This window comes from Salmo trutta, chromosome 31, assembly GCF_901001165.1.
Source record: "Salmo trutta chromosome 31, fSalTru1.1, whole genome shotgun sequence".
In the NCBI taxonomy this organism is placed as follows: Eukaryota; Metazoa; Chordata; class Actinopteri; order Salmoniformes; family Salmonidae; genus Salmo; species Salmo trutta.
Window position 1 is genome coordinate 36,688,939 of NC_042987.1, and position 21,146 is coordinate 36,710,084.

At 41.6% G+C, this 21,146-nt stretch overlaps 1 protein-coding gene across 1 annotated transcript in view; it reads right to left on the reverse strand.

Annotated features, from left to right (window-relative positions):
- LOC115170141 (probable G-protein coupled receptor 158) overlaps positions 1-21,146 on the reverse strand; it is a 113,752-nt gene that overhangs the window by 52,355 nt on the left and 40,251 nt on the right. Inside the window, exon 3 of the mRNA XM_029726471.1 lies at positions 9,411-9,513. Within this exon, the coding sequence (XP_029582331.1) occupies positions 9,411-9,513 (103 nt within the window). The remainder of the gene's footprint in view (positions 1-9,410; positions 9,514-21,146) is intronic.

A 21,146-nucleotide genomic window follows, 5' to 3' on the forward strand; every position in this document is an offset into this window, starting at 1 on the left:
GGGCTGTAGCTAGATGTGTTGAGTTATTGTGGTCCACTATAGGGCTGTAGCTACTAGATGTGCTGAGTTATTGTGGTCCACTATAGGGCTGTAGCTAGATGTGCTGAGTTATTGTGGTCCACTATAGGGCTGTAGCTACTAGATGTGTTGAGTTATTGTGGTCCACTATAGGGCTGTAGCTAGATGTGTTGAGTTATTGTGGTCCACTATAGGGCTGTAGCTTCTAGATGTGTTGAGTTATTGTGGTCCACTAGCTCTGTAGCTACTAGATGTGTTGAGTTATTGTGGTCCACTATAGGGCTGTAGCTAGATGTGTTGAGTTATTGTGGTCCACTATAGGGCTGTAGCTACTAGATGTGTTGAGTTATTGTGGTCCACTATAGGGCTGTAGCTAGATGTGTTGAGTTATTGTGGTCCACTATAGGGCTGTAGCTAGATGTGTTAGATACTTAGCTAGATACTTAGTATCACAGTCACACAGATGTTATTCATCCCCTCAGTAAAAAGTGTCTAACAAGCCTGTAATTACTCCACCGGTCCCAATATGCACATACTCTATACGTCTCAAATGTTACCGTATTCCCTACACAGTACATAATTCATAGTGCACTACTGTTGATCAGAGCCCTAAAGCAGACCCTTGTGAAGTGGCCGAGCTCTGGCAGACAGCCTCATGAAGTGGTAGAGCTCTGGCAGACAGCCTCATGAAGTGGTAGAGCTCTGACAGACAGCCTCATGAAGTGGTAGAGCTCTAGCAGACAGCCTCATGAAGTGGTAGAGCTCTAGCAGACAGCCTCATGAAGTGGTAGAGCTCTGGCAGACAGCCTCATGCAGTGGTAGAGCTCTGGCAGACAGCCTCATGAAGTGGTAGAGCTCTGGCAAACAGCCTCATGAAGTGGTAGAGCTCTGGCAAACAGCCTCATGAAGTGGTAGAGCTCTAGCAGACAGCCTCATGAAGTGGTAGAGCTCTAGCAGACAGTGGGTGATGTGTCTTCTCAGTAGGTTATGTGTCTTTTTAGTGGGTTAATTGTATTCTCAGTGGGTTATGTGTCTTCTCAGTGGGTTATGTGTCTTCTCAGTGGGTTATTTGTATTCTCAGTGGTTTATTTGTCTTCTCAGTAGGTTATGTGTCTTCTCAGTGGGTTATGTGTCTTCTCAGTGGGTTATGTGTCTTCTCAGTGGGTTATGTGTCTTCTCAGTGGTTTATTTGTCTTCTCAGTGGGTTATGTGTCTTCTCAGTGGGTTATTTGTCTTCTCAGTGGGTTATTTGTCTTCTCAGTGGGTTATGTGTCTTCTCAGTGGGTTATGTGTCTTCTCAGTGGGTTATTTGTCTTCTCAGTAGGTTATGTGTCTTCTCAGTGGATTATGTCTCTTCTCAGTGGGTTATTTGTCTTCTCAGTGGGTTATGTGTCTACGCGTAATTTGTTGTTCTGAGTCATGTTTGAAGAAGCACCAGGGTCGTGTTGAGTGGGGCACTCTGAAGCAAAACCTGTTTACAAAACACTTTACTTAAAGCCTGTCCTAAAGGTACTATTATTTATATCTTGTTATGTCTTATAAAAGCTTAAATAAAGGTGCCGGTTCCAGATGTGTAGGTATCAAAATGAGAATACTGGAGACCCGCACACTGTCGAAAAAGAGGAAAAAAATCCAAAACTCAGGCTTAAATGCAAAAACAAACATGTTTCAATTAGACATCATAGTGCAGAAAAGTTAGTAATTTAGTAATGACTAATATGAGATATAAGGGGCTCGCACATGACAAGTCTTACAACGCATTATAACTGAATCATAATACATTATACCTGCATCATAATGCATTAATCCTGCATCATAATACATTACATCTGCATCATAATGTATTATACCTGCATCATAATGCATTAATCCTGCATCATAATGCATTATACCTGCATCATAATGTATTAATCCTGCATCATAATGTATTATACCTGCATCATAATGCATTAATCCTGCCTCATAATACATTACATCTGCATCATAATGCATTATACCTGCATCATAATGCATTAATCCTGCATCATAATACATTACATCTGCATCATAATGTATTATACCTGCATCATAATGCCTTAATCCTGCATCATAATGCATTATACCTGCATCATAATGCATTATACCTGCATCATAATGTATTAATCCTGCATCATAATGCATTAATCCTGCATCATAATGCATTATACCTGCATCATAATGTATTAATCCTGCATCATAATGCATTAATCCTGCATCATAATAAATGGTGGCAGAAGAAATGGCAGCAGTTTTACAGGCGTCCAACCAATTCTGCTATTTTGTGGGGGGTTTTTCACGTTATTTGTAACTTATTTTGTACATAATGTTTCTGCAACCGTATCTTATGGCAAAAAAAGTTGGACTTGACTAAGATTTTTTTCTTCAACAAGCAGGACGCACCCAAACACCCGATAAGGCCAACATCCCAGTTATTTGCAAGAGGAAGAGACGCAGGTACAGAGGACACAGAGTGGGGTGCCTCGTAAGGATCCGCAGAAGGCGAGTGGGAAAGCTGCCATTACCGTCAATATTACTCTCCAACGTGCAATCATTGGACAATAAATTACACGAGGTACGATCACGAATATCCCACCAACGGGACATCAGAAACTGTAACATCTTATGTTTCACGGAATCGTGGCTGGATGACGACGTGGATATTCAGCTAGTGGGATATACGCTGCACCGGCAAGATATAACAGCACACTCCGGTAAGACGAGGGGGGGCTGTCTGTGCTTATTTGTAAACAACAGCTGGAGCACGAAATCTAAGGAAGTCTCTAGATTTTCATCGCCTGAAGTAGAGTATCTTGTGATAAAATACAGACCACACTATTTGCCTAGAGAGTTTTCAGCTATACTTTTCGTGGCTGTTTGTTTACCACCACAGACGGATGCTGGCACTAAGACCGCACTCAGTCAGCTGTATAAAGAATTAAGCAAACAGGAAACCACTCAGCCAGAGGCGGCCCCAGAGGCGGCGCTCCTAGTGGCCGGAGACTTTAATGCAGGGAAACTTAAATCAGGTCTACCTAATTTCTATCAACATGTTAAATGTACAACCAGAAGGAAAAAAATTCTAGATCACCTGTATTCCACACACAGAGACGCGTATAAAGCTCTCCCTCGCCCTCCATTTGGTAAATCCGACCACAATTCTATCCTCTTGAGTCCTGCTTACAAGCAAAAGTTAAAGCAGGAAGCACCAGTGACTCGGTCAAAAAAAAAGTGGTCAGATGAAGCAGATGCTAAACTACAGGACTGTTTTGCTATCACAAACTGGAACATGTTCCGGGATTCTTCCGATGGCATTGAGGAGTACACCACATCAGTCACTGGCTTTATCAATAAGTGCATCGAAGACGTCGTCCCCACAGTTACTGTACGTACATACCCCAACCAGAAGCCATGGATTACAGGCAACATTTGCACTGAGCTAAAGGGTAGAGCTGCCGCTTTCAAGGTGCGGGACTCTAACCCGGAAGCTTATAAGAAATCCTGCTATGCCCCCCGACGAACCATCAAACAGGCAAAGCGCTGATACAGGGCTAAGATTGAATCATACTACACTGGCTCCGACGCTCGTCTTATGTGGCAGGGCTTGCAAACTATTACAGACTACAAAGGAAAGCACAGCCGCAAGCTGCTCAGTGACACGAGCCTACCAGACGAGCTAAATCACTTCTATGCTCACTTCGAGACAAGCAACACTGAGGCATGCATGAGAGCATCAGCTGTTCCGGACGACTGTGTGATCACGCTCTCCATAGCCAACGTGAGTAAGACCTTTAAACAGGTCAACATTCACAAGGCTGCGGGAACAGACGGATTACCAGGACGTGTGCTCCGGGCATGTGCTGACCAACTGGCAGGTGTCTTCACTGACATTTTCAACATGTCCCTGATTGAGCCTGTTGTACATGTGACTTACATTTCCCTCACCAACTTTAAACATCAGCTATCTGAGCAGCTAACCGATCGCTGCAGCTGTACATAGTCCATCTGCAATAGCCCACCCAATCTACCTACCTCATCCCCATATTGTTTTTATTTACTTTGCTGCTCTTTTGCACACCAGTATCACTACTTACCCACTACGGGCTAGGGGGCAGTATTGAGAATTTTGGAAAAAATATGTGCCCATTTTTAACTGCCACCTACACCAACTCAGAAGCTAGGATATGCATATTATTACCAGATTTGGATAGAAAACACTCTGAATTTTCTAAAACTGTTTGAATGGTGTCTGTAAGTATAACACAACTCATATGGCAGGCAAAAACCTGAGAAAACCTGAGAGAAAAAAAGAATTTTGTGGCTGTACTATTTTTTTTGAGGCATTGTTTAATAGATACCACAGTGAGAAAGGATTCATTTCGCAACTCCTACGGCTTCCACTAGATGTCAGCAATCTTTATAAAGTTGTTTGAAGCGTCTATGATTAACAGAGAGCAAATTAGAATGCAGGGAAGTTGACGTCCCTGGGATGTCGTCACTTCCATTATTGCCTGCACCTGCGCAATCATGAGACGCGAGACATTTATCAAAAACGTTTTTCTAGACACAGGTGAGGTCAGGTTGAAACATTACTGATGTTTCACGTTAAAAATGGCTCTAAAGATTGATGCTAAACAACGTTTGACATGTTTGAACGAACGTAAATAGATTATTTTTTTAACTTTTTAAACTTTTTGCCGTGACTTCACACCCCCCCGTGCTACTTTTTAGTAGCCACCGAAGCGCTAACAACATGGAACAACTTGGAGTTATTTGGACATCAATTATGAACTTTGTCAAAAGAAACCACATTTGTTGTGGTCCTGGGATTCCTGGAAGTGCCAATGGATGAAGATAATCAAAGGTAAGGGATTATTGACAATAGTATTATTGATATTACATGGTTACAAGATGATGCTAACCTATATAGCCTAGCCTATTGTTCTTAGCACAGCACCCGGTTTATTGCAACTTGTGATTTCCCAGTAAAGTTATTTTGAAATCTGGCAATACAGTAGCATTTACGAAATGTTAAACTATAATTATTTGAATGACAATATTATAATTTACCAATGTTTTCGAATAGTAATTTTGTAAATTGTAACGTTGTTCACCGGAAGCATTTCAGAGAAGAAAAAAATCTGAATTTCACCGCTACTGTAAAATGCTGTTTTTGGATATAAATATGAACTTGATGGAACAAAAAATGCATGTATTGTATAACATAATGTCCTAGGAGTGTCATCTGATGGAGATTGTCAAAGGTTGGTGCATAATTTTAGCTGGTTTCTGCTTTTGGTGACGCCTGACCTTGAATTGAAAATGGATGTTTGTACTTTTCTGGCTATGTACTGTCCTAACATAATCTAACTTTATGCTTTTGCCGTAAAGCCTCTTTGAAAATCGAACAATGTGGTTAGATTAAGGAGATGTTTATCTTTTAAATGGTGTAAAATAGTTGATTGTTTGAGAAATTTAAATTATTAGATTTTTGATGTTTTGAATTTCCAGCCTTGCTAGCAATCCCGTCTCAGGGTTCATTGCTAACCCGTAGCCCCAACAGGGTATTACACCATCATCTGCTCATCATCATCTGCTCATCTATCACTCCAGTGTTAATCTGCTAAATTGTAATTACCTTGCTACTATGGCCTATTAATTTCCTTACCTCCTCATGCCATTTGCACACACTGTATATAGACTTTCTTTTTTTCTATATTGTTATTGACTGTATGCTTGTTTATTCCATGTGTAACTCTGTGTTGTTGTTTCTGTCGCACTGCTTTGCTTTATCTTGGCCAGGTCGCAGTTGTAAATGAGAACTTGTTCTCAACAAGCTTACCTGGTTAAATAAAGGTGAAAAAAAAGAAAAGAATTCGGTACACGTGACAAATTAACTTTGATTTGATGAACTTTGATTTGATAATATATTATACCTGCATCATAATGCATTATACCTGCATCATAATGCATCATACCTGCAGGCTTAAACAATTTGTTCCCTGTCTTTAACAACACCAAATGACATGGACTCAGTGCTCTCCACTCCCCTAGGAATAAACCCTACAGGTGAATGACGTGGACTCAGTGTTCTCCACTCCCCTAAGAATAAACCCTACAGGTGAATGACATGGACTCAGTGTTCTCCACTCCCCTAAGAATAAACCCTACAGGTGAATGACGTGGACTCAGTGTTCTCCACTCCCCTAAGAATAAACCCTACAGGTGAATGACATGGACTCAGTGCTCTCCACTCCCCTAGGAATAAACCCTACAGGTGAATGACGTGGACTCAGTGTTCTCCACTCCCCTAAGAATAAACCCTACAGGTGAATGACGTGGACTCAGTGTTCTCCACTCCCCTAGGAATAAACCCGACAGGTGAAAGCTTAATGTACACAGCACAATGAGCGAACAAACCACAAAACACTCAGTCACGGTAAAACAGTGTTTGGATTTAGTGAAGTAAAGTGCTGCAGAGTATTTGCAAACAAACACACATAAATCCCCGAAGGCATAGCGTCTGTTAAGAACACAGTGAACCAGAGCAGACTGAGAAGACAATGCAGTCACAGGAGGTTGGTGGCACCTTAATTGGGGAGGACGGGCTTGTGGTAATGGCTGGAGCGGAATCAGTGGAATGGTACCAAATACATCATTATACCCTGATGAAGACAGTTTGTCTGTCCAAACGTTGGTTATTATTACATCTGAGCTCCTAAAGTGTGTGGCTCTCCTTTTCTTTTTCAAGTGTTCTACTCCACTAGCCAGCACCTCTCCTAAATAGGTGTTCTACTACACTAGCCAGCACCTCTCCTAACCAGGTGTTCTACTCCACTAGCTAGCACCTCTCCTAAATAGGTGTCTGCTCCACTAGCCAGCACCTTTCCTAACCAGGTGTTCAACTCCACTAGCCAGCAAGGTGTGCATTTTCAGTTCTGCCCATACATTTTCTTTAGGACTGAGGTCAGGGCTTTGTGATATCCACTCCAATACCTTGACGTTGTTGCTCTTAAGCCGTTTTGCCACAACTTTGGAAGTATGCTTGGGGTCATTGTCCATTTGGAAGACCCATTTGCGACCAAGCTTTAACTTCCTGACTGATGTTTGAGATATTGCTTCAATATATCCACATCATTTTCCTTCCTCATAATGCCATCTATTTTGTGAAGTGCACCAGTCCCTCCTGCAGCAAAGCACCCCCACAACATGATGCTGCCACCCCCGTGCTTCACGGTTGGGATGGTGTTCTTTGGCTAAGAAGCCTCACCCTTTTTCCTCCAAACATAATGATGGTCATTATGGCCAAACAGTTTCATCAGACCAGAGGACATTTCTCCAAAAAGTACGATCTTTTTCCCCATGTGCAGTTGCAAACCGTAGTCTGGCTTTTTTATGGAGGTTTTGGAGCAGTGGCTTCTTCCTTGCTGAGCGACCTTTCAGGTTATGTCAATATAGGACTCGTTTTACTGTGGATATAGATACTTTTGTACCTGTTTCTTCCAGCATCTTCACAAGGTCCTTTGCTGTTGTTCTTGGTTTGATTTGCACTTTTCGCACCAAAGTACGTTCATCTCTAGGAGACAAAACGCATCTCCTTTCTGAGCGGTATGACGGCAGCGTGGTCCCTGGTGTTTATACTTGCGTACTATTGTTTGTACAGATGAACGTGGTACATTCAGGCATTTGGAAATTGCTCCCAAGGATGAACCAGACTTGTGGAGGTCTACAATTGTTTTTATGTGGTCTTGGCTGATTTCTTTAGATTTTCCCATGATGTCAAGCAAAGAGGCACTACGTTTGAAAGTAGGCCTTGAAATACATTCACAGGTACACCTCCAATTGACTCAAATGATGTCAATTAGCCTATCAGAAGCTTCTAAAGCCATGACATAATTTTCTGGAATTTTCCAAGCTGTTTAAAGGCACAGTCAACTTAGTGTATGTAAACTTCTGACCCACTGGAATTGGGATACAGTGAATTATAAGTGAAATAATATGTCTGTAAACAATTGTTGGAAAAATTACTTGTGTCATGCACAAAGTCCTAACCGACTTGCCAAAACTATAATTTGTTAACAAGAAATTTGTGGAGTGGTTGAAAAACGAGTTTTAACGACGCCAACCTGAGTGAAATGTAAAATTCCGACTTCAACTGTAGATAAAGTATATGTGTATATGGTTTTCCACAGCTTTGCCAATTTCATAAATAAATGGTGAACAAAACAGGCCCTAAAATAGAGCCTTGTGGAACTCCTTTTGCGATGTCCGAGAAACTGGACATTTGACCGTCCACATATACACACAAAGTATCGTCAGAGTTTATTAACCAATTAATGGATTGACACCATCTCATGAGGAAAATAAACAATGACTAATCAAATAAATATGAAAGGAAATTCATTGACTTTTTATCAGCATCTAATTTCATAGAGTTTGCCATGACTCGGAAGATGAGACCCTCTTAGCACCTGTTTTTCCTTAATGCTTTATATCTTTATTGCTTTGTTTGTTGCTAGGAAACAACAATAAATGAAATCGGGTTGTGAGGAATAACAGTGGCAGGTCAATTCAGAAGTGGAAATGAGTATCGCTCCTACAATCCAATCTAAGCCAAGGAGAAGCATTTGAATATTTTTAAATTATGTGGTTGTGGGCTTTTGAAGATGAATTTCTCTCCTCGATGCTACCTTCAAGCCTCCCATTGCATTCCAATAAGACAGTGGAAACACCAGGGGTGGCATCAAAAAAGACGTTATGAAAAGGACTGTATACACACTAATAACTTCCTCCTCATGCCCTGGTGCTAACCTAAGCCTGTGCTGTGTATTCATCCAAGGTAATTGTACAGAGGTATCGAAAAAAAAAATCCTTTCATGTTATACGCACTTATCAAAACTATGTGAAAACATTACCCATGATGCCAAACCAATATCAATGAAAACAGATGCCCCTTGATGCTCAGCTCAAACACAGGACAGGCATGGCCAATATGGCCAATAAATGTAAAATATACTGTGTCCGTAAAATGTATTAGCTGGAAGTAGAAGCCTAACTGTTGTTGTTCCTTAGTTGACTCCAATTACGGGAAAATAATAAAGGAAAATATGTTTAAAAATAGGTGTGTCCAAACTTTTGACTGATACTATATATATATTTTTTTTAAATAGATGGGGGATTGGAAATGATGTAGACAATTATATTGATGGAAGCCAATCTATCTGCAATATTTAAGCTGATCTACCCCTTAATTAAAAAAAAATATATATAAAAAAAGTGATTGAAATCAGACGGGAGGAGAAAGATGCCACTTGTTGCTGGGCAGGGAAACAGCAAACCTTGGAGTCTGTAGCTGGGCAGGGAATCAGCAAACCTACTTGTAAAGCCGTTGAGTGCCACTCTGCTAGGATGGTAGAAGCCTCTCCGGCATTGGCACTTGTAGTTGTCTAGCACGAATCCATGTCCGACAATGGGATTGCACTAGGGAAAGATGAGAGAGAGAGAGAAAGAAAGAAAGAGAGCATTTATCTAAAAGGCATGTAAACAGGATAGAGGGAATAATGGAGGGAAGGTGACTCAGCCTTCTATTTGTGTTTCTTGAAACTCACAAAAAAACATGCTATGTGTTTTTCTAAAACGAAGTGAAATACCCTGTGGCGCTGTAATGTGAAATTCTTTCAAAAAAGGAAATATTTGGGTTGGTTATGTAAGGTTTGAACATGTTTCAACAACAGAACAGTCTTTTCTTCTCCTATTCTGCTCTGTGCTCTTTGAAAAGGCACTCTCACTTCCTATTCAAATCTCTACTCAACTGACAGGCCGTTAGTAACAGCCCTGGAATTCAGTTATTCAAACACAAAACTTTTGTTTTCACATTTACCTTTCTCATCTATACGTTAACGTTGACGTTGTGTTGTCATAATGAAAGACAGACACTACAGCAGATCTCGACATTAATCATGACAACACAGAGTATCAGGTTAAACTTAAAGATAACTCAGTGATATGACGTAGATGCAGAAAGTAAATAGCATAGTGGGTCAATTTCCATAACCACTAAGAGCGGTGAAGGGTGAGGCTCAACTTCTCCTCTGTTTTGATCCTGCTGTTACCACGCTGTACACAGCGTGAAGCTAATCCGTGCACATGTACAGATACTGTGTGTGACATTGTGAAATTGTTGCATCTCGCTCATCTCAATATCTCCGGTGCTGCTCGTGGCAACGTCATTTTGCTGAGTCTACCTTTAAAGCATCCTGACAAAATGTCTCTACAACACTGTCACATGACACACTGCATCTGACATAGAATTCCATTCAGTTTAATCCACTTTCCCTAAACTGAGAACTGGCAGATTTCTTTAAATTATAAAAAAAATGTCAGCCTCATCGCTGCAACTCCCCAACGGGCGAAGGTCAAGTCACGAGTCCTCCAAAATATGACCCGCCAAACCGCGCTTCTTAACAACCGCCCGCTTAACCCAGAAGCCAGCCGCATCAATGTTATCGGAGGAAACACTGTTCACCAGACGACCAAGGTCAGCCTGCAGGTACCCGGCCCGCCACAAGGAGTTGCTAGAGTGTGATGAGCCAAGTAAAGTCCCTCCCGCCCAAACCATCCTCTTACCTGGACAACGCTGGGCCAATTGTATGGGATTCCCGATCACGGCCGGTTGTGATACAGCCCAGGATTGAACCCGGGTCTGTAGTAACTCCTCTAGCACTGTGATGCAGTGCCTTAGACCGCTGCGCCACTCGGGAGACCCTGGCAGTATGGTTCTATGAGAAAGCCAGACTGCACCTTATTCCACTCACTATGGGAAAACAATGGCCATACTATATCCATATAGGCAATTTAAAAAAAATAAAATCTTATTTTATTTTATCTGCATGCCTCTTTTGTAGAATTAGTCTTGTTATTAGTATGTTATATATTTCCAATGTTACTTATTTGATGACTACGTCACTTTTGTTACCATTGCACTGTGTGAGAAGCTTGCAAGTACATGACCATAACATTGGATTTTACTGGATTTGATCCCAGTTGATCCACGTGACCAGGACAGGCCCTCATTATCTGATATATTACACACATAATAATTTACATTCCTTTTGCACAAACCTTTCTCAAATGGCATCCAATATATCTTAAATAATAAAAATAAATAAACATATTAAAATAAGTGACAATAGCAAGTAGGCATGCGCTGGCTTGACGCTGGAAAAAGTGTCTTGTCTCTGCCTGGCAGCTGTAGTGTCGCCGGTGAGGAGAAGGTTAGGTGAAGGGTGGGTGGGCTGTTTGAGGAAAATGGCACGTGAACGACAGGAGCATGGCTACTGCTTGACAAAGTGGCCTGTCGCGGGCGCACCGTGAATGAGGCTGATGAGTAAAAAAGCTGTTGCACGGTGCTCAACCACTCTGGAGGGACGCCGGCCTCCTGAGTGCTCATTGCTAACTGGGTTAACGCCAGATTTGTTTAATATCAAAGAGGTACTACCAAAAGCGATGTAAACAATATTCCAGTATGTCATTTTCCCAAGTAAATAATAGCCCTTGATTTCTGCATCACACATAATATAAATATTCAGACACTGGGAGCGATTTGTCTAAATTAACTCCTCTTAACCCTGTTTAAGACGTCCTGCAGCAATTTTTTTTACTTTTGCTGTTGAAAAGCGATATCCCAAGTATAAATATAGTAAAGTACACACATTAAAGGCAACAAAAAATACAAGTTTTGAGCAAAATAGAGTTATATATAGAGTAGGGCATTCAAGGAGTTGGTCTGATTGTCAGATGTGATGTCATCAGCCTCCTCATTGCTTGAGGCACAACAGAGAACAAAAGAGGAAAGGCTCCTCCTCCACTTGTGATGTCATGGGGATACCTGGGACACCTATTGAGATGTGCCTTTTGTTAAGTACATCAAGTGTTCAATGAGGTGAAAAGGAGACTGGAGTGCCACTTTAAATAAGTATTTTCTTCTAACTAGCGGATCCCAAGCAAACGCCCCAATAACAACCATGAGAACAGCGTCAGGGGAAATAACACACTTTTGCCAAGTTGCAGGAATCTAATTAATATCTAAATTAAGAATTAAGACCTTGTTTGCAGAATTTAAATTCACTGCATAACTTCAGCTTGGAGACAGAGTGATGGCTGGCTACAAGCACATGGACCATCTGGATCAACTGGGAGAAAACACTTCCTTGAACATGAACCATGAACCATCTGGATCGACTGGGAGAAATCACTACCTTAAACATGAACCATCTGGATCGACTGGGAGAAAATACTTCCTTAAACATGAACCATCTGAATCAACTGGGAGAAGACACTTCCTTAAACATGAACCCTCTGGATCGAAATGGTAAAACACTTCCTTAAACATGTGCAGTTTGGAGCTCTGTCCCCAATAGATTTGCACTGAAATTGACATGAATGCTCATGAATAGTGGATTATACTGTGTGATTGCATGATGTAGGCTTTGAGACATTGGTGATGTAGAGGGACCGGGGTATGTCTTGAAGGAAGGGAAATAAAATCTACACTGTACATGTTACTTTGAATTTAGATCCATTGTTTTTGAGCCTAGAGAACTCTCCTTCACCCCTAGGCTTTTTCTACTGGTGAAAACAAACAGATAAAACGTTAAGCTCTACTGTGTTTCGGGGGAAAATATAATGAATGTTTAATCACCAATGTTTTGAGGAAGCAGTCTGAGATATCCCGACAACTTGATCTGATCATCACTTTGTTTCTTACATTCTCTGAAAAATATATTTATTGGGATAACAGTTCACACCTGTATTTGCTGCATATTGGTGTCAGAAAAAAAGGAACAGTTGATTTGAAAAGGGCACGGATTTGTATTGAAACCTAAAGGAAACTAGTTCAGGGCCAAGCTGCTACTCCGATTAGAGCAGGTGGCAGAACTGGTCTCCCAAGAGGTTCCGAGAGTCATACTCCACAAAATTACAACATCTGCAGAGAGCGCACTGTTTGTGTTGATATGGGCTCAGTGACGTGAGGTATTTTTTTTCCAGGGTGCATCTAGACAACATGTGAATCTCTCTTGCCATCTGCAGTGTGTTCAAATGATTGATGTGGGACCTGGTTGTATCGTGTGTGTCATACATGGGACTTTAAAAGTGTGCCTCCAGGCTCTAAACAGTGAATAATTTAACCTAGCGCATCTGGTGCAGGGAACCGCCTAGGAGCATTTTCACGTGCCTCTCCATGCATCAACAATCAGGGACGTCTTTCATACACTCTACTAAATGGTGCCAGGCACTATATTCTACTCCAGGCTGGTGTTAAAGGGTGCCAGGCACTACACTCTGCTCCAGGCTGGAGTTAAATGGTTCCAGGGTCTACACTCTGCTCCAGGCTGGAGTTAAATGGTGCCAGGGTCTACACTCTACTCAAGGCTGGTGTTAAATGGTGCCAGGCGCTACACTCTGCTCCAGGCTGGTGTTAAATGGTGCCAGGGTCTACACTCTGCTCCAGGCTGGTGTTAAATGGTGCCAGGGTCTACACTCTGCTCCAGGCTGGTGTTAAATGGTGCCAGGGTCTACACTCTGCTCCAGGCTGGTGTTAAATGGTGCCAGGGTCTACACTCTGCTCCAGGCTGGTGTTAAATGGTGCCAGGGTCTACAGTCGACTCCAGTCTTGAGTTAAATTGTGCCAGGGCCTGCCATTTTTCTTCTGAAATTATAAAAATGTGAGAATTAGCCTTTTGATATGCCACAGTTTGATATATCCCCTTCATCTTTTTAAAGACCCAAAGGGAGAGCGTAATAATATGTGATTGTGCCCAAGCTATTTTTGGAACATGTTTGCAGACGCTATTGTGAAACAGACAAGAAAAGCTCAACCCGTGAAATCTTAATTCGACCATGATAATACGTCAAGGGAGAAAAGAAAAGTGAACATTAATCTCGGTGAAAGCACCTCGTGGTCAAAATGGGTGAAATCAGACTATGATCATACCATGTTATTGCACATCATCATTTACGTTGCTTTATTTATACATCTATACATGCACAATTCATAATGTAGCTTATAGTGAGTCTAGTGTAGTCTGTCGTTTCTAGCTTGGTGTTAATTCTGTACATATTGTATGTGGATTGTCTAAACTCTGTGTCTATATAGTTTGTCCATATATTCTGTTTATTGTCTGTATATTCTGTTTATTGTCTGTATATTCTGTTTATTGTCTGTATATTCTGTTTATTGTCTGTATATTCTGTTTATTGTCTGTGTATTCTGTTAATTGTCTGTATATTCTGTTTATTGTCTGTATATTCTACCAATTGTCTGTGTATTCTGTTTATTGTCTGTGTATTCTGTTTAGTGTCTGTATATTCTGTTTATTGTCTGTATATTCTGTTTATTGTCTGTATATTCTGTTGATTGTCTGTATATTCTGTTTATTGTCTGTGTATTCTGTTTATTGTCAGTGTATTCTGTTAATTGTCTGTATATTCTGTTTATTGTGGCAGCACCATTGCAATGAGTCAAATTCCTGTATATGCAAATTAATATGGTGAATAAAGGGGATTCTGACTGTATCCCTGTGGTGTTCTGCCGACTGCCAACAAAATGTTCTAATCAGACAGTATGCAAATTAGAGGGGATGGCCTTTTGTGTGATGCAATTTGGAATGCATTTGGTACAGTCCTTATCATGACCCCAAGGTGAACCCAACAGGGTTACGGCGCAAGGTTTTGTCTAGTTCCCAGTTTGTTCCAGGGACGTCCCCGAGGATAATTTTACGGTGTTCTTTGGCCGTTGTGTCGTGGTCCCCTGGAAGTTTTGTCTAGTTCCCGGTTTGTTCCAGGGACGTCCCCGAGGATAATTTTACGGTGTTCTTTGGCCGTTGTGTCGTGGTCCCCTGGAAGTTTTGTCTAGTTCCCGGTTTGTTCCAGGGACGTCCCCGAGGATAATTTTACGGTGTTCTTTGGCCGTTGTGTCGTGGTCCCCTGGAGGTTTTGTCTAGTTCCAGGTTTGTCCCAGGGACGTTTTTAGGACGTTCTTGGGATGTTGTGACATGGTCCCCTGAAGGTTCTTGGGACATGGTGTCATGCTGCCCTGGAGGTTTTTGTCATGTGATGGTCCCAGGTGTCCCAAAACATTATAAGTAAAGTAAAGTAAAGAAATGGTAGGGGGGTTTAAGGTAGGTGATACGCTGTTCAGCTAAAATAGTGTCAAAATCTTCATCAATGACAATGTTTGATACAATCACTTGACTTTCAATATAGTATTGACTTTTCAATATAGTATAGACTTTTCAATATGACCCCACCTGGGATTGGAAGTCACAACCTCCGGAATTAGCATATGCTAACCTTTCTGCTGCGCCACAATGTCTGTAGAAGTTCAGAAGTCCCCTACACATTCATTACCTATAATACATCTCTGCGCTAAATACCTGCACTGCCATTTATCAGTTAATCTGACTTTTCTCTCATTGATTTCATTTACTTGTTTCAGCTATTTGAGTTTGGGTTTTCAGTATAGTTGTCTATTGTTGATGGGGCGTAATATTCTGTTTTAATGTTACTACTAAATAACTATGATAAATAGACTTTGTTTGCCTCCTCATTGTATTTTTTAACAGAACTGAGATTTACTTAGAAGTGAAAAGTGTAGGAAAAGGCCTACAGGTGAAATCAGTCATTGCAGACATGGTGGTGTAGCAGGAATATTGGAATTCCAGGAACCAAGTGGTTGTGAGTTTAAATCCCAGGTGAGGACATGTTAAATAATAATGACTGTATGAATAAACATACACAACGTAATAAAAACCTATAGGAGACCATGTCAATGTGTGTCAAATATCTAAGTTGAAAACACTATGTCCTTAGCATTGCCAAAAGACAAAAGAGCTGTGACTGGATCAGTGGTTCACCAATCAGGGCCTTGATGGACAATGACACAACGTCCCAAGAACATTCAGGGGACCTTCAGTGTCCAAAGCGTCTGGCCACAAGCCTCACAAGACTCGTCGGAAGTCGGTACAGCCTTTTCTGTCAACTTCTATCTGTATAATCCGAATGGTTTGGGCTACACACTAATATCATCCCTCTGTGCACACCTGAGACTCTCACGATTGTGTTCTTCGTTTTTCTAGGACACCCACAAGCCTCACAAGACTCGTCTGAAGGTCCCCGATACCAGTTTAAAAAATGAATGGAAGTATATATGGAGATAGTTAACAAAATGTTACTTAGGGCCGTTCAAAAGGCTTGTGACGGATCTGACTGAATGTTTGGGTATTGATGTGGGTCCACACAAACAGGTCAGATAGTGAGAAGTGCCTCTCCAATCTCATAAAGTTCATAGACTGATGATCTGCCATAGTGTGAATCAATCTGAATGATCATACATGATCTCTGATTAAATTATATCATCTTAAGTCTAGAGACTGTATTGCATGTGTTAACTTCATGCAGGAGAGAGGAGAAAGGCAGCCATGATTATATTATAAATCATTTCAGTTTGACCTTTCATGCCAACCATTTTATTTAAAAAAATGTTCTCCCCAATTTCCATCTGGTCTCATCACTGCAACTCACCAACGTGCTCGGGTCAAAGGTTGCGTCATGCATCCTCCGGTAAAATGACCCGCCAAACCGTGCTTCTTAACACCCGCCCACTTCATCCGTAAGCCAGCCGCACCAATGTGTTGGAGGAAACACCGTTCACCTGACGACCGAGGTCAGCTTGCAGGAGCTCTGCCCAAGGAGTCGCTAGAGTGCGATGAGCCAAGTAAAGCCCCCCCCCGGCCAAACCCTCCCCTAATCCGGACAACGCTGGGCCAATAGCGCACCGCCCTATAGGACTCCCGATCACGGCCAGTTGGGATAGAGCCCAGGATCATACCCGGGTCTGTAGTGATGCTTCTAGCACTGCGATGCAGTGTCTTAGACCGGTTTGCCACCTGGGAGGCTATTTAAACAGTTTTTAACTGTGTATGTCTCTGGTCATTATTACAGCATAGTAACTGTATTATAAATTGAAAATATGACATTGAGTCTCAAACCATACAGTATGTAGAGCTGCTGTAGAAACAGAGGGGAAGTGAGAAAAATACTAGTCATGCAGTAGAAAGAGAAAAGAGTTGTTTCATTGAATATTTCCACATTAACAGTCACACTGGTGTTCAGAACAGTATGACTAGCCATGGCCCAAAGACTGACTGGACTGTACCAGAGTAAGTTCCCCACTGCAAGGCCCCCCTTAGCCTTGTAAATTTGCTTGTTTGTTAGTTAATATTTGTCTGTATCTTCTTCTCAAATGTCACTAGGAAGTAGAATTTAAAAACTGTTTTTCAACAACAACAAAAAATCCTGAAAAATAAAATACAAAAATCCTGATCCCCGTAGCAAAATGTGTCCCCACCAATGTCAGAGACGCTCCTACGCCCCTGTGTGGCAGTGATGTACATAACCTGTAGTATTAAGAATATCCCCACATTGCAGAGGGATATTCTCTGAAGGTTATCTGTTTCTTGACATTAAATCTAATAGGGGCAGTTCTTTTGTGGATTGTGGGCTTTCTGAGAAATAATCTCTCGTCTCTCTGCCCTGATGTTACAGAGTTTTCTCTGAAACCAACTTTGGGCAAGGAAGAAGTAAACAGGACGCTAGGGGAGAGAACACAAGCCTTTCCTCAAAGGTCTATAAATATCCCTGAAAGCATTAAACCCTAAAAGCATTACAATCACTCTCCCCCAGGGGTCTGCAGACTGAAATATGTCTAATAAGAAAGAAGACTGTCCGGAAACTCGATTTATGAGACAAAGGGAGACAAAGGGAGAATTTAAGCGCAATTAGATGGTCACCTACTGTAGACAAGTAAACTGTGGTCACTCAGAGTGGTAAGTCGTTTTCTGGGAGTAGACTTCTCCCTAGCCTGAAGAAAATCCCATCAAGTGGAGTAAAGGAAAATTGACCAGTGACAAGAAGGTGATGAATTAAAAATGCCTTAAAGGGAGTACATACTCTTTCTTCCCCATAACCTGCTTAATTACACTGAACAAAAATATAAAGTGCTGGTACCATGTTTCATGAGCTGAAATAAAAGATCCCAGAAATGTTCCATATGCACAAAAAGCTTATTTCTCTCACATTCTGTGCACAAATTTGCTTACATCCCTGCTAGTGAACATTTGTATCCTTTGCCAAGATAATCCATCCACCTGAAAGGTGTGGCATATCAAGAACCTGATTAAACAGAATGATCATTACACAGGTGCACCTTGTGCGGGGGACAATAAAAGGCCACTCTAAAATGTGCCATTTAGTCACGCACCACAGATGTCTCAGGTTTTGAGGGAGCGTGTAATTGGCATGCTGACTGCAGGAATGTCGACCAGAGCTGCTTCCAGACAATTGAATGTTCATTTTTCTACCATACGCCGCCTCCAACATTGTTTTAGACAATTTGGCAGTACGTCCAACCGGCCTCACAACCACAGACCACGTGTAACCACACCAGCCCAGGACCTCCACATCCTGCAGGATAGTCAGGAGGGGATGCTGAGGAGTATTTCTGTCTGTAATAAAGCCGTTTTGTGGGGAAAAACTCATTTTGATTGGCTGGGCCTGGCTCCCAAGTGGGTGGGCCTATGCCCTCTCAGGCCCACCCATGGCTGCGCCCCTGCCCAGTCATATGAAATCCGTAGATTAGGACCTCATTTATTTATTTAAATTGACTGATTTCTTTATATGAACTGTAACTCAGAAAAATCTTAGAAACTGTTGCATGTTGCGTTTATATTTTTGTTCAGTATAGATGCTTAATTAAGAATTTTGTTTGGTTGTGTTTTAGCTATACATGCCATGATAAACTCGTCAAGCACTGCGAGTACAGTACATCTAGAAAAGGAACCTTTCCCATTACATGTGAATCACTTCAAATGGAAGAGGACATAGTAGAAAGTCAATGGAAGAGGTTATAAAGTGAACACAGAGAAGAAAAGAGACGAGCCCTCTGTTATCCAGTGGGTGGTCACTGAGCCCCACACAGTCAGGTCCAGGAGGCCCAAGTCAATTACGAAAATCTGGTGTTCTGTTGACAGCCTCTTTAATATTGCTGTGGCAGCCGCCGAGCTGCAGACACTAGATTAGGAGTAAATTATGTTTCTGTGAGGATGAATCCGTCTCGCCCTGCCAGCATGTCTGTTGTCAGGGGAGGACTGCCAAAGAAAAGTAAAGTGGAGAGAGGAAATCTGTATCTAATGTTCAATGATTACAGACTAGTGTGTTTGACATGTCCCACCTTGCACTCTCTGTGACTTCTGGAAGATTTTAACCCACTTAATGCCAACATTTCTCCAAGTTTTCACCATCATTGTAAAGCCGTAGTTATTTTTGTTGCTTTGACAAAGTCATTCCTGAAGATTATAATTTATTTAATGTGATTAGTGATTCACCTTCATTTTAAGGCCAACTTTGTTACGTGAACTGAACTCTCATTTTAACATGGTGAAACTGTTCCTGTTTCAAAAGAACCATTGAACATTTAATAGTCAAATCATATTGTAAAAGCAGGTGAGCAGCTTCTACTCTTTTTGGCCATTTTCTGGTGTTTTGTGGTGGAAAACTGAGCGGGTCGAGCATAACAGCCATAGATAACGTAGACAGGCTAGAAATGGTTTAATAATTTAACATTTTGGGGGGGGTGAAGCTTACATTCAATCGCCACACCCTATTTCCTGGTTCAAGATCTACATTTGGTTGTGGTGCACGCTATGTCGTCTTCAGGAGGCGATAGAGGAATTTTTCAAAGTGTGTAGCTCCCTGTACAATTTTATTTAGGAAACCTACGGTGGCTGCACAGTACACTGGGGAAAATCAAGTGACAACATCACAGAGATGCTCGGTGAAATCGAATGTACTCGTACATATAGCACAGACGTGAGACTTGAGGCCACAGGCTTATTGAAAGCAGTGACATAGCCAAGATTTAAGTTTATTGCTAACACGATGACTCACAAAATCCAAGTTATTGCAGTCTGAAGCTATTGATCTGCACAACGGTGTCAAACGTGTCTGCAGTATGTAGAAAAACTGCCATGTGATGCTGAATTCAAAAAGCTTTGGAAACGCAAAGAAAGCATGAGCACACCAGCTCCAAGCTGTTCTGGGCCAATTGCAATTTTCCTAAGTCCCTCTTTGTGACCCCTGACTAGGGCTTTTGCATGACCGTATTACCAACACATAGTTGGTCACGAGTCATAAAGGCAGTCAAATTCCACATGACCATTTGGTCAGGTAATCAGGCTTCTCCAAGCTCTGATGCTGCTGCTGGTCATTAGTAGTCTACCAAACTTGCTCACTGCCTGGTACTCAGAACTCTATTGTCCCTCTAATCACTCTGACATCAATTCAAATGTTTTCGAAAATCTAATCAAACACTTCATGAGAGCCCATGAGCTCATGTTGTGCAACATTTCTATAGGCTATGCAATTGCGGGAGAAAACAGAGTGATGGCCTCTATTAAAAAGAGCATGATCTCATCAGCTTTCTATAGGCTAGGCCTACTTAATATTAAGCATAATGCTTCTCTTTACAACAGGAGTATAGCCTACCTGGCTGGTATGAAAATAAACCACGGGGAAAAGCGTCCTCCATTCGCTATTTAAGTGCATAGATGACATGTATTTTTTCCCGCTGCCCCTTTTTCGATAAAGGTGCATGATAATGGTCCATTCTAAATCAAAACAAATGTCACACATCTATTATTTAGTATATGTAAAGACAAGATTAATTCAAGAATAGTCTGATGGGTCTAACCCCAAGAAGTTCTGGAAAACGGTTAAAGATCTGGAGAATAAACCGCCAATGTCCCTTAATGTTGATGATGTAATTGTTACTGACAATAAGCACATGGCTGAGCTCTTTAATCACCACTTCATTAAGTCAGGATTCCTATATGACTCAGCCATGCCTCCTTGCCCGTCCAACATTTCCTCATCTCCCACCCCTTCTAATGCAAGTATCCCCGATGCTTCTCCCTACTTTTCCCCTGACTTGCTACAAAGTTTCTCCCTGCAGGCAGTCACTGAGTCTGAGGTGCTAAAGGAGCCCCTGAAACTTGACC